The following is a 12,877-nucleotide window of genomic DNA, read 5'->3' as shown; positions in this document are numbered from 1 at the left end:
TGGCGCTTCTGCATAACGTTGTATGCTTGTCAAATCGAGTCTTTCTTGTCTTTGCTATCGCGTCCTCTTTAGGGGCGTGATGTCCTTTTTTATGCTTAATTTGTGCTTACTTGCCAAAATTAAGTGTGTCATTGCTATTTGTGCAATCGTGTCTTCCGTTTGCCTTTCTACCTGTTACATCCCAGCCTTCAATGATGTCTGCTTGTTCCACTCCTGCCTTGACCACCAAAAGGCGGCTAGCAGCATTGAATGAATAACTTAAAATAAAGTATTGTCATAACTCATTTTATAACACATTCTATATCTATACTTCTTGTATAAGGACCCAACAATTGTATTTTTCTGGAGCCCGAAATAAGCAGCTTTCTGTAGCTGGGAGTGGTACCCCTTTTTGCATTTTATGATTTTGCCCGAAGGAGCTTCTATTGCAAAAATGAGTATTTTAAAACAATTAAGCAGGTATGTTTTGAAGGTCTTGTCACCAAAAGTTTTTTGCAAGATTATGTACGAACAAAATGAGTGATAAGAAAACAAATGATTGCACTAGATAGAAGATGAAAAGCTCTCTAGGGAAAAAATTTTTGATGTGTGCAGTGTAATTACTTAGTTATAGCCAATTAGATCAATCAGATGTCTGCTATGTTTTCAAGGTCATGTCGCTAGAACTTTGTCAGCATGATTACGTTCGAATGAAGTACGTTTTATGAAAATAAATGGTTGCACTGGATAGATAAGAAAATCTTACTGGACACAAAATTTGGTGCATGCAGAATAATTATTTAATTAATTAGAGCCAATTAAGTCAATCAGTTGTTGAAATAGCCAAGAGGTTAATGTCGGCATCCAATGGGAGTCACGAGGCTCTCAAATTTCGTGGGGTGTTACGCCACAGTTCTACGTCACAAACCGGAAGCCTCTTCTTCCGTTCTGTGTCTCTTCTTTCTTCTACAAAGATTGCTTACACGTTCCCCCAGTGCAGGGGTCGCAGCGATCTCAACTATTTTTTTCTTTATGTGCTACCATGCTGTGGTTTAACACAATGACTTACAGCACAGGACAGGAAAAAGGTACAGGTAATGTGTCCTTTGGTGTAAGGCATTGTGCTAAATATAGCAATCCAGCACATAAAGCTGGAAAACCAACTCGTCACCTTTGCAGCATTACTTTATGAGTGTTTGTCAATTTATACATGTTGAAGCTTTCTTGTTTCAGTCATTTCTCAACATTGCCGAGCTGAAGAATCTTCGGAAGCTGACACTCGAACATGGGGAGGACCAGAGTGGTTTCCGGTCGATGCTGACTAGACTGACCAAGTAAGACAGCCATAAGTAAAGATATTTTTGATAAGAATTGGTTGTAGTGAAGTGCGTCTGGCTGCAGTAACATACTTGTCACAAAATGACATTGCCATGCACGTGGTACCTAAATTGCAAAGCAAATTTTTCTTTAGAAAAAAATTCAATGGCTTTACTAGTATCAAGCTCGTCAGCTCTGAGGAGAAGCCAACTTTATGTGGGCCTTTGAGCCATGAAGGAAAGGATGCAATGCGTAGGAAGAAAAGTAAAACTGGTTATGAACGTGGAAAGAAGGTGGCATGGTCCGTTCAGAAAGGCAAAGAGAATAAAAATGCAGCGAGAAATAAGGAAGGGAAGAAGCAGCGAACATTCACAGCACTGTACAGCACGAGGCAACGATGCCAAAAGGTGGAGGCACACCTTGTGCGGCTTTCCCGCACTTGATTGTCACGTGCATTTCTCATCTATTGCGTCTTAAATGACAGAAATTGTGCTCATGCAAGGCATTTGTTTTTACATAAAATCAGACTCTGTTGTGTTCGTAGCCATGCCGACTTCATGCTTAAGGGTTAATTTCCCAAGATGTAAACAACATAATGTTATAGCTGAAAAAATGGCACAAAGAACCAATGAGCGAGTAGTGATTAAAGGTAATTGAGAGTGTCTTTTTCGTTAGGCAACAAGATGTGTTCAGTAAGTAACCATTTTATTACCAGACAGCATCATCAAGATCAAGATCATGTCACTGCCAACAACCGATATAGTAAAGATTTTTGCCAGTCGAAGTGACTATTTAAATGGGTACTACTGTAGTATGTTTAGGGGCTGTAAAATGTCACTCTTTTAATCACGAGCAATAGTATGAAATTTTTAGATGAAGTAAGAAAAATTGAATATGTAATACAATGGATTCTAGTTACGTTTAATCATTGCTTATATCAAACAATGGGAGAATCCTTTTGAAAATTCTATGCAGAAGCATAGCATCGTGAACATATTTATTGAACTGCTGAGAACAAAACATTTGATATACCAAATGCTGCACCCCATGGAAGTGATGATTCCATAGCGGCGCTAACAGCTGTTTCTTTCTTTGCGCTGAGCATAATCAGGTACAGCATTAGGTTCCTGAAAAGCAATGTGATGTCAGAAATGTCCTTTGCGACTGGCCTTCGCTCTGACTGCACCATTTGTCGTGCAGTACTGCTGCCATGTGAGGAAGCCAGTGTTCAGTACAATGCCTGATTGAAGGCCACTGGCGGCTCTCGCCTTGTTGTCGGAGCGTTGCAAAACCTTAATTGTAATAAAGTATTGGGCCTCTTAAGGTGTGTTAATGCTAGTTACAAGTGGCATCTGTGCAAGCCAGGTTAAGCTTAGCAACCTTTAGTTTGCCCGTGGGCAGTGCTTCAGAATACATGTACCATATTCATGCGATTCTAAGACTGTCATGAATGTAAGACAACCTCTTCGAATAACAACTATGAAATTGGAAAAAAATCTGTTTTTCTTCATTGCAAGAAACAAGTGCAACGACCATCACTCACTGTCACTGCTGCTGCTGGCCTCTTTGTCGCTAATCTTCTCACAACATGTTATCCTTCGTGCCATTGAGGTTGTTGGTAATTCTGCATTTCTTGAATGCGTGGGCGACCATTTCATCCGGAATAGCGCACCGAGTGTCCAGGATCGGCCGCACAAGCTGGGACAAGGATGCTCACTTCAATCTCCTAGTAGGCATCAGTGCAGGCCCCCTTGCTCCGTCCACTCTCGGCAAAATATTTTATAGAGCACTTTGGATCGCTAAAGTGCGATGAAGGGAAAGCAATTATAGTGCAGTGGCTCCAGAGCTTCAGCCATTAGCCGTCGCCATGACATCCAGTGTTTCTGCTCAACAAGTAGCCGGCGTCGCACTGGCCTGTAACTACACCTTGCAGGCCCCTCGAGTACCGAAGTCTTTCTATGGGGACCTCTTTGAGGGACTGTTTCCTTCAGCTTGAATGTGTCTACTTCAGCCTTGAGAATGGCGCCCGTACCTGCTTCAAGAACTGAGAGCCAAGTTCTAACAATGTGGCGGGAATTCTGTCGTCAACTGCTCGATGCTTACACCAGCACGGATCATCGCGAACATGCAGAACATGCCCTTCACTCTCGCTTCCAGATGCCGAATGAGAGCATCCAAGTGTATGTCGAGGACATGACGCATCGTCAGGTGAGCCGATCCTGCCATGCCTGAGGACAAAAAGGCAGGCACTTGATGAGGGGTGTAAAAGAGCAGCTATTCGCAGGCCTTGTGCGCAACCCACTGTCAACTGTTAACGGATTCCTTGTTGAGGCTACCGCAATGGAAAGGGTACTACAACAATGTGGCATGACTTTTGACCGACCTTTCTATACTGGCACAATCACGGAATCGTTTGCATCTTCTGAGCGGCATCCTGATGCTTTTGCACCAACTGAATTGCAGCGTCGTGCACGAAGAACTGAGCAAGTTCTGCAACCCTCTGCAGCCATCGCCAGCTTCCATTTCTGCTATAGTGCGGGAGGCAAAGAACCCTCTTTCGCCTATAGTTACGAGCCCGCCATTGCTGGTTGAGGACCGACAACCGTCCCACATATGCGGAAGTTCTGCAGAGTCAGGCTCCCCCTTCACCGCTGCTCGTTCTCATGCCACCTACAGTTCCACTGCCCTCGGTGCAACCAGTGCAGTATTTCGACGATCGTCCTCTGCCCCGACGCAAAGCCTACATTTGGTGCACGCCTGACCGCCATTCGCTCTGCTTCGACTGCGGAGAACCAGGCCATCTCCCCCCCCCCCCCCCCCCAAAAAGGGGTCTTTAAGGTAAATAAAGTGATGTGATATGATGTGATTGTCCGTATCGATGCCTCAATCCTCACGGCTCCTGCATCGACTTGCCTCCTTCCCAGTTTGGTCAACGACCCCGGGTTAATGAAGATGAAGAGTACCTGGTGGAGCAGCGTTCTTCATCTCGTTTGCAGCGTCAGTCCCACTCCCCTTCACCAAGGCGCTCTTCGACGTCTATCCACGGTTCCTCGCGAGAGGAGCAAGGCCCCTTGTCTAGCCCCTTTTCGGGAAAACTGACAACAGTGACCTTCGGGGGCGAGGCCGCTGGTAGTCACTGCGTTGAAGACGTGTCGTTGCTGCTTTGATCCAACTGAGAACTGCTTGTACCGTCGCCTAGGGAAGCCAAAAGCGTTTCTCTGGACATTCCTGGTATTTTAGATGGTCATACCACAGTCAGTGCATTAGTGGACATTGATGCCGATTATTCGATTTTGAGTGTGCATGGCGACGGTTTTGAGAAAAGGGCTCACTGTTTGACCAGGTGGGTACCTTCGAACCGCCGGCGGTCATATAGTTGCTCCAAAGGGGATGTGCATGGCTCACATTTAGATTAACGGATGTACGCTCGTTGTTAGTTGCGTCGTTTTGAGTGACTGCTCTCGTGACCTTATCCTCGGCATGACTTTCTGCGAGAGTACAGAGCAATTATCAACCTGCGAAATAGACATATCACATTTTCAATGTGACAATCTGCCGAACAAGATAGTAGCAGTCCTCACAATGCTGCACTTCGCGTTTCCGCCGAAAGCATCTCGCTGCCACCGCAAAACTGTGTTCTTGTGGAAGATACCTGTGACAATTTCCGTGCAGGCAATGCTGTAGCGGAGGCGAATCATTCACTCCTGCTTGCTCAAGGCATCTGCGCTGCTCGAAGCTTATTGGCGCTTCACAGTGGTTGGGCTGCACTCCTTATCACAAATTTTTCTAATAAGCACTGGCACTTGTTTCCAGGAAATTCTATTGCTTTCACTGACCCTGTTGCACATGATCCAGCGTGTTTTGCATCCACGGCAGTCGAAACTAACGAACTATTTTTTGACAACATTGACATTAACAGCCACTTGTCAAAGGAGAAACAGCGGGCCTTAGAGCAACTGTTGCTGGACTTCAAGCACTGCTTTGCTTCTTTCTCGAAGGTTCGTCAAACCCCCATCACGTAACATCGCATCATTACTTATGGCGACGCTCGCCCTATACGACAACAGCCTTATCGTGTGTCTACCAAAGAAAGAGAATTGATCCAGACGCAAGTTCAGGAGATGCTGGATGATGGGGCTTTGCAGCCTTCACAAAGTCCATGGTCTTCGGCAGTCGTCCTGGTCAAAAAGAAGGACACCACTCTCCGATTTTGCGTTGACTATCGGAAATTGAATAATGTGACAAAGAAAGATGTATACCCACTGCCGCACATCGATACTCACTTGACAGATTGTGACGTGCTAAGTATTTTTCATCTATTGATTTCAAATGTGACTATTGGCAAATGGAAGTGGACGAAACAGACCGAGAAAAAAAGCACATTTGTCACTTCAGATGGTCTATATGAATTCAAAGTACAGTTGAAACCTGCAATAACGAAATTACCGGGGACAGCAAAAAAATTCGCTTTCGCGAGAATTTCGTTGTCGCGGAAATGAGATAGAAAGATAGAAAACTCGAAAAAAGAACATTTGTTGCCAAATGTCAGTTAGCTTGGTTTGCCGAGCCTTGCCTTGCAACAACTTCATAGTTATACTTTGACATTGCAAGCAACAATATCGTGACAGGATTTAAATTGGCTCGCCAGCCAGCGCTTGCTCTGAATTGTTGCAGCCTTCTGTTGCAGCACTTTGCCAGACAGAGGCACTAAATTTGTTTGCGTGCCGTTCGCAAAACAAGCCAAACACCGCCTTGCCGACATCCGGGAACACCGCAGCCGTCACTGTTTTGTGCTGTGCTCAAACACTATTCTCAAGTGCACCGAGAGGGGCTGCCTTACTTTTCAAAATTGTTTACAGAGAGCTGCACGCAATCCCGTACTCGTCGATGATATTCATTTTTTTCTTGCCTTTTTCTACTTGAGCAATAATGGTAGCCTTCTCTTGCAGCGACAAAAATCTTAATTTTTTGGCTGGCGGAGACATCTTTCGAAACACAAACATGCCGACTGCTGCTCATACACCCACCCACACACAGCACCACCACCGTACACAATGAACGCACGTGCACCGCTTCAGCAGGCCTAAAAGTAGCGCCGATGATAAGCCTAGTGTCGTCCCTTGATGGTGTCGCTGCGAGGCTGTTTCCCCTGAACATAGCCTCTGAGATCCACGCGCGAACGCATGATCTTGGAGGTCGTGCTCTGAGCGTGTTCAAGCGCGGTCTCCGCCAGCACTGCCCTGCGAAACCGATCACAGAGGGCACGCGATGTGCCGGTATGGTGGCCAGCGCTGGCTAAAGGTGGCTAAAGGCACGCCGGTTGCAAGGTTGCCAGGCATCAACACCGTCGCTGCAGCCACGCAAGTGCGCTGTGGCAGTGCACTCAATTTGAGTACTTTTTTGATGCTGTTATTCAAATCATGGGAGACAGTATGTGGACCGGCGTTGCAACAAATTTTGTTCTCGTGGGATCATGGTACGAAAAGTTTTCGTTACCGAGAGATACGAAATACATTGGCGCCTCTGTGGGAATTTGCCGGGGATCCGGAAATATTTCGTTCAGGCTAGAATTTCGTATTCTCGAGATTTCATTATCATGGGTTTTGACTGTACTCCTATTTGGATTGTGCTCTGCCCCAGCTACATTCCAAAGGATGATGGACACTGTCCTCACTGGTCTCAAGTGGCAGATCTGTCTTGTGTACTTGGGCGACGTAGTTGCCTTTTTCCGAAACATTTGACTAACGCCTCGAACGCCTTCGAGCTGTCCTGGACGCCCTCTGTTCCGCTGATCTCACGCTGAGGCCCCAGAAACGCCACTTTGGGTATACAGAACTCAAGTTTCTTGGTTATGTTGTGAGCACTGAAGGGGTACGCCCGGATTCTGGTAAGACTGCTGCCATCGCACAGGTTCCCGTTCCAGCTAACAAGAAGGCTGTTCAGCGGTTTATTGGCCTGTACACTTATTATCGGCGGTTCATTGCGGACTTTTCTCAGATTGCAGAACCTCTGACAGGCCTCACAAGGGAGGACAAATCTTTTGTGTGGAACGCTGAGCAGCAGACGGCCTTCTCTTTACTTCACGGAGTGCCTTCAAGCATCCCTTGTTCTGGCGCACTTCAATGAAGTGGCTGACACTGAGGTGCACACTGACGCCAGTAGCATCAGTCTTGGCGTGGTCCTCATTCAGCATCAAGACGGGATTGTGCGAGTAATAGCCTATGCTAGCCGCACTCTCTCTCGTGGGGAAACGAACTACTCCACGTCGGAAAAGAAATGCCTTGCAGTCGTGTGGGTCACTATGAAGTTTCGCCCCTATCTTTACAGCTGGCCATTTAATGTCGTCACGGACCATTATTGTTTGTACTGGTTGGCAAATCTGCGAGACCCATCTAGACAACATGCATGCTGGAGTTTGCGGCTTCAGGAGTTTGACGTAACCATTGTTTATAAGTCAGGCCGCAAGCACAAAGACTCCGACACGCTGTCATGAGCACCTGTTGACACTGGCGATGCTGCAGCCGATGATGATAGTGGCTTTCTAGGAGCCCTAAATGCATTTGAGCTCAGGGATTGACAAAGAGCTGATCCAGACATCCTTCCACTAATTGATTATCTGGAAGGGCATGATACGACCCTACCCCGACACCTATCTCGGCACCTTGGTTCCTTCTGTATGCGGGAAGGTGTCTTGTATAAAAGAAACTCAAAGGGCCAAGAAAGAGCTTACCCTCTAGTAGTGTCATGCGAGCTCCGTGCAGATATTCTCCTTGCTTGCCATGACGAACCGATGTCTGGTCATTTAGGCTTTTCATGGACGCTTGCTCGAGTGCGCAACATGTATTACTGGTCAGTGACTCTCCGCAGCTGTGAAACACTATATAAGAAGCTGTCGCGAATGCCAGCGCCATAAAACACCGCCCCTGAAGCCTGCTGGATTTCTCAAGCCCCTTAGAGCACACTGTGTTTCGTTCGACCAATGTGCCATGGATCTCCTTGGCCCTTTCCCTTTGTAGCAGGTGGGAAACAAATGGATAGTAGTCGCTGCTGACTACTTGACTCGATACGCTGAGACAAAGGCAATCCCTCATGCCACTGCTTCCGAAGAACCCGAGCTATTCATGCACAACATCGTCTTGTGGCATGGCGCCCCTTTGTATGTTATTACTGACAGAGGGGCAGCTTTCACTTCGCAGCTCATCGACCACATATTTGAGCTAAGTTGCACGATCCATCGCAAGGCCACAGCGTACCATCCGCAGAGCAATGGCCTTACCTAAGGGTTGAATAAGACGATTACGGACATATCGATGCACGTCAATGTGCAGCACAAGACCTGGGACAAAATTCTTCCATACGTCACATTAGCATATACAGTGAAAGCTCGTTAATTTGACCCCCGTTAATTTGACAAATCGGTTAATTCGACATGCATGCGAGGTCTCTCCAATTATGCACACGAGTGTATGGGGCAAAACTCTCGTTAATCTGACCAAATTTTGCCATGCGTCGGTTAATTCGACATAGCTCCATAGCCCCGTAGCCCACCATTTTGCATTTCACTGCGGAAGGGGTGCACACAACGAGGCCAGCTATGTTCAGTAGCGCTCCAAAGATGCCGCTTGTTACTACTAGACAACTCTCGCAGGGGTAATATTTGGGGTGCGATGATTATGCGAAAAAAAGAAATTCCGATTTTTGACCTTCAGTGTTGGGGGTGCAAGCATTACACGAGTGCGAGCATTATGCCAGTAAATACGGTATATATAGCTAGGAGCGCGCGGCCAGAATCGACCAGCTATGGTGAAGGAGAGCCCGGTTATCCTGGCTGCTACTCAGCGCATAGCCTAAGCTATTCTAAGCTTAGTCATGCAGCTGTTGCTTTTGTAATTCAGCTAGGTTTAACCGGAGCTAAACCACTGCCAGTTTTATTTGTACTCAGACCTCTATGGAGCTTGGTCATACCAAGTAGGTAATTCGAATTATCCAGTAGTTTGTTCTACCGTATCAGTTTTTATAGGCTTAAATTAAGTCCCGTGATAGGCCTGGAAGCTATCGGAAAGCAAAGGTGCAAATATGAAACTATGCCATTAAGTGGCCCAACACGTGGACCGCACCAGTGTACATGATGCAGTTCCGTGGGCTGGCGTTGTGGGTGATGTTTCTCTTGCATTTTTTGCTTATCTCATGTGAGTTTCTAGATTGTGATGAAAATGAAAAAAAAAACAGCACAGTTGCAGTAAAGGAACTTTGGGAGCACACGAAAACTGCACTTTCTTCTATGTTTCACAAACTGGCAGCCTCTGTGCATATTGCATCTTTTATCATAGCGATCTAATAGATAAAGGATTGTTGGCAGTCATGTTCACAGCCAGTTGTCAGCTGGGTTGTGGAATGATGCAACTGGGTGCTGCTAATAGTTTTCCAACCTGCACACTTTTTCCTCTGGATACCTCAACCTTGCTGTAAGGAAGCAGAGGCAGGTGAAAGTGCAAAGAGAGAAAGAGGAGCCATAAGAAAAGGCTGTGAAGTGATTTCGACCACCTGGCGATCTTTAACATGCACTGACATCGCACAGGGCACAGACGCCTCTTCCTTTCACCTCCATCGAAATGTAGTCGTCGATAGAGGCGAAACATGCAAGCAGTCATTTCTATGAAGAAAAGGCAGTTGACTCCTGTTACAAGTGCTGTATGCTGCTGTTTGTATACCTGGCTATGTTTTGGTAAGATTTAACATGAACAGGGAATTCAGAAGTTTTTAATGTTTAGGAGGGTCGAATAGTTTGAATGGTGAAAGTATGTTGCAAACAAAAATAAATACAATTTGCAAGCCACCTCAACATTTCTTATATGCGCACACCCCGAAAATTTTGTGGCTTGGAGGCAGACAGACTGCTAAGCCTAACCTGTTTTGCTTTCACCCCACAGGCTGGAGAGGCTGGAGCTCAGGCATTGGACACTCCGTAACAGCCTTGCTGACGTGCTGCCCCACATGACCTGTCTGCAGCATCTTCTGATAATGCCCTAATCACAGGGCCTGAAATAAATTTATTTTTCCTTTTTCATTCAAAAAATGGCATTCCTAATTCATTGGAATTGCAGAGGAATGCCAAATAATTTACCCGACATTAAAGACATTTTAGCATCATTTTCCCCTGTAGCCCTGAGCTTGCAGGAAACAAACTTAAGCCCGAAGCATACTAGTGTACTGAAAAAATACGTCTTCCGCCACGACCGAGAGCGGACAAACAGGCTCTCAGGAGGAGTAGCTATAATCATGCAAAAAGGCGTCGCAGCTCGTGATGTCAAATTGAAAACCAGATTTGAAGCTGTAGCAGCCACCCTCCTCACATATAAGACTATTACAGTATGCACTATATACTTACCACACACCTCAAAATAACTTTGCAAGAATTAGAAGACCTCTTAAGCCAACTACCAGAACTATACTTGGTAGTTGGGGATTTTCACGCACATTCTCATTTTTGGGGTAGGGAAAAAATGGACAGCAGAGGTGAAATTTTGGAGGAGCTCATACTTTCTAATAACGTTTGTTTGCTGAATTTGGGTAAACCTACATACTGCCCTCCATCATCCTGGAAAATGAGCATTTTAGACCTTTCATTCTGTTCACCGTCTGTTTTTACCGATTTTACATGGAATGTTTTAGATAACCCGTACGGGAGGGGTCACTTCCCAGTTTTTATTAATTTATCATCATCACCTGCTGTAATTCCAATGAAACCACAATGTTGGAAGCTGCATTTGGCCGATTGGGAAACTTTAAAGAAAAAGCTAATCTGCATAAAATATATTCAGAGGATCTTGGCATTAATGAACTGAATGAGAAATTCAGAAATTGTATTCTAGCTGCAGCAGAAGCCACCATCCCTCAATCTTCTGGAATATAATATAATATAAATTGTTTATTTATTTCAAAAAATTACATGCAAATACGAGCCTGCCCAAGCCAACAATAAGCTTGTGGGGCAGCGCTCGGCAGAATGGAGCAAGCCCAGGGGCACAAGTCAGTTGCACAAGACTCAAACTTAAAACTAAAAAAGGCAGTAAGAAATGACGGGGAAGAAAAAAAAATAAAAAAAAGAAAGAAAGAAAGAAAAGAAACAAAATTACACATACAGATCAAAGATATAAGATTTTACTTCTTTCCGCGTGCTGGAAGATAAAACATTATCTGGCAGGTCGTTCAACACATCAGGTACATAGAAGGCTCGTTAATTCGAACTTCACGGGACCGGGAAAAAAGTTCGAATTATCGAACGGCTTCGAAAAAACTGACAAGAACCATTTGTATTACAGTAAATGTACCGTATTTAGTCGCGTAACGAACTCGCTCGCATAATGAACCAACCTAGCCCCGATTTATGCCTACGAATCCGATCCGAAAAAAAAAAATGAAGGCCTCAGCGCGTCCCTCCGTTTCGCGCTGTCACGATCCACAACATATTCCTTGCGCCAAGATGCTGCGCAGCGATAACGGCGTGTTTATCTTTTGACTTCAACTCCAGCAGGAGGGAGAGGGGGAAGCGAACTTGGCAAAGTGCCAGCGCTTGTCCGGTTGTGAAAGCCTCCTTTTCAGTACGTTCGCTTTATCATGCTATGAGCGACTGGGGCGGGCGCCTGCCACTCCAATCATCGGAACGCGCGATATCAGCAAGCGGCTTTTGAAGCAAAGGGTGCTAAATGGGTGGAAGGATGGGCTATCGCAAAAAAAAAATGAAAAAAAAAAGTTCATCCCATAGTGCCCGTCCGAGATATAGCCTTTCATGGGCATTGGCTGGGGCCGCGCCGACAGTACTTATATCCCTATTTCCAAATTAGCAGGGTTGGAATTAACGAGTATTTAGTTGTGAGCTACGGAGGTTGCGCAGAAGAGAGAGCAGGCGGCCGCCACGCCGGTCATGGCGCCATTTAAGTTTTACCCATTCTTCCATGGCTTTACCTGGTGTCATCTCCTGTGCCCGTTTTAGACGAGTGCAGTCTTTATTATGCCTTCCGATCGCGGAGGTGTTTACTTTTTTTTTTTTTGCCGCTTGATGTGCGCCAAGCCGCCCAGGCGCGGCGGCGCGGAGTTCGAATTATCCGTAGCGGAACCGACTCGCGTTCGAATTAACGGGCTTTTTTATACACATATCTCTATGGAGCTTGGCAGTACCAAGTAGTGTAGTTCGAATTATCCGAAAATTCGAATTATCGAGGTTTGAATTAACGAGCTTTCACTTAGTATGGTGCAACCACAAAGTTTGGTATTCTAAAGAATGTATGGAAGCAAAAAAAGAAGCAAAATAAAGCATGGGGAATTTTCAGGAGGTGCCCAACTTATGACAACTTAATACATTTCAATAAAGTGAAGGCAAAAGCAGGATACAAACGGCGAAATGCCGAGAAAAACTCATGGAAAAGTTATGTACCGTCTATATAGCTTAACTATGTCGAATAAAATGTGGGGGCAGGTGCAAAAGCTGAATGGCAGCTGCTTACCATTTGCATTTCCTCTTTTAACAGCACCAGGTATGCCAACAACCCTACAGGAACAAGCAAACATATTAGGCAAACAC

General features: G+C 45.6%; 1 protein-coding gene across 1 annotated transcript in view; it reads left to right on the top strand.

The window, feature by feature from the left end:
- LOC146188260 (jmjC domain-containing histone demethylation protein 1-like) overlaps positions 1–10,342 on the top strand; it is a 71,057-nt gene extending 60,715 nt beyond the window's left edge. Inside the window, exons 7-8 of the mRNA XM_084603708.1 lie at positions 1,213–1,313; positions 10,227–10,342. Coding sequence (XP_084459834.1) covers positions 1,213–1,313; positions 10,227–10,326 — 201 coding nt within the window. The 3' untranslated portion in view covers positions 10,327–10,342. The remainder of the gene's footprint in view (positions 1–1,212; positions 1,314–10,226) is intronic.
- The last annotated feature ends 2,535 nt before the right edge of the window (positions 10,343–12,877 follow it).

Source organism: Amblyomma maculatum, chromosome 5, assembly GCF_055883805.1.
Source record: "Amblyomma maculatum isolate TAMU_Amacu chromosome 5, ASM5588380v1, whole genome shotgun sequence".
Taxonomy (NCBI): Eukaryota; Metazoa; Arthropoda; class Arachnida; order Ixodida; family Ixodidae; genus Amblyomma; species Amblyomma maculatum.
The sequence above is the reverse complement of the archived record's forward strand: the minus strand, read 5'-3'. Positions and strand labels throughout refer to the sequence as shown.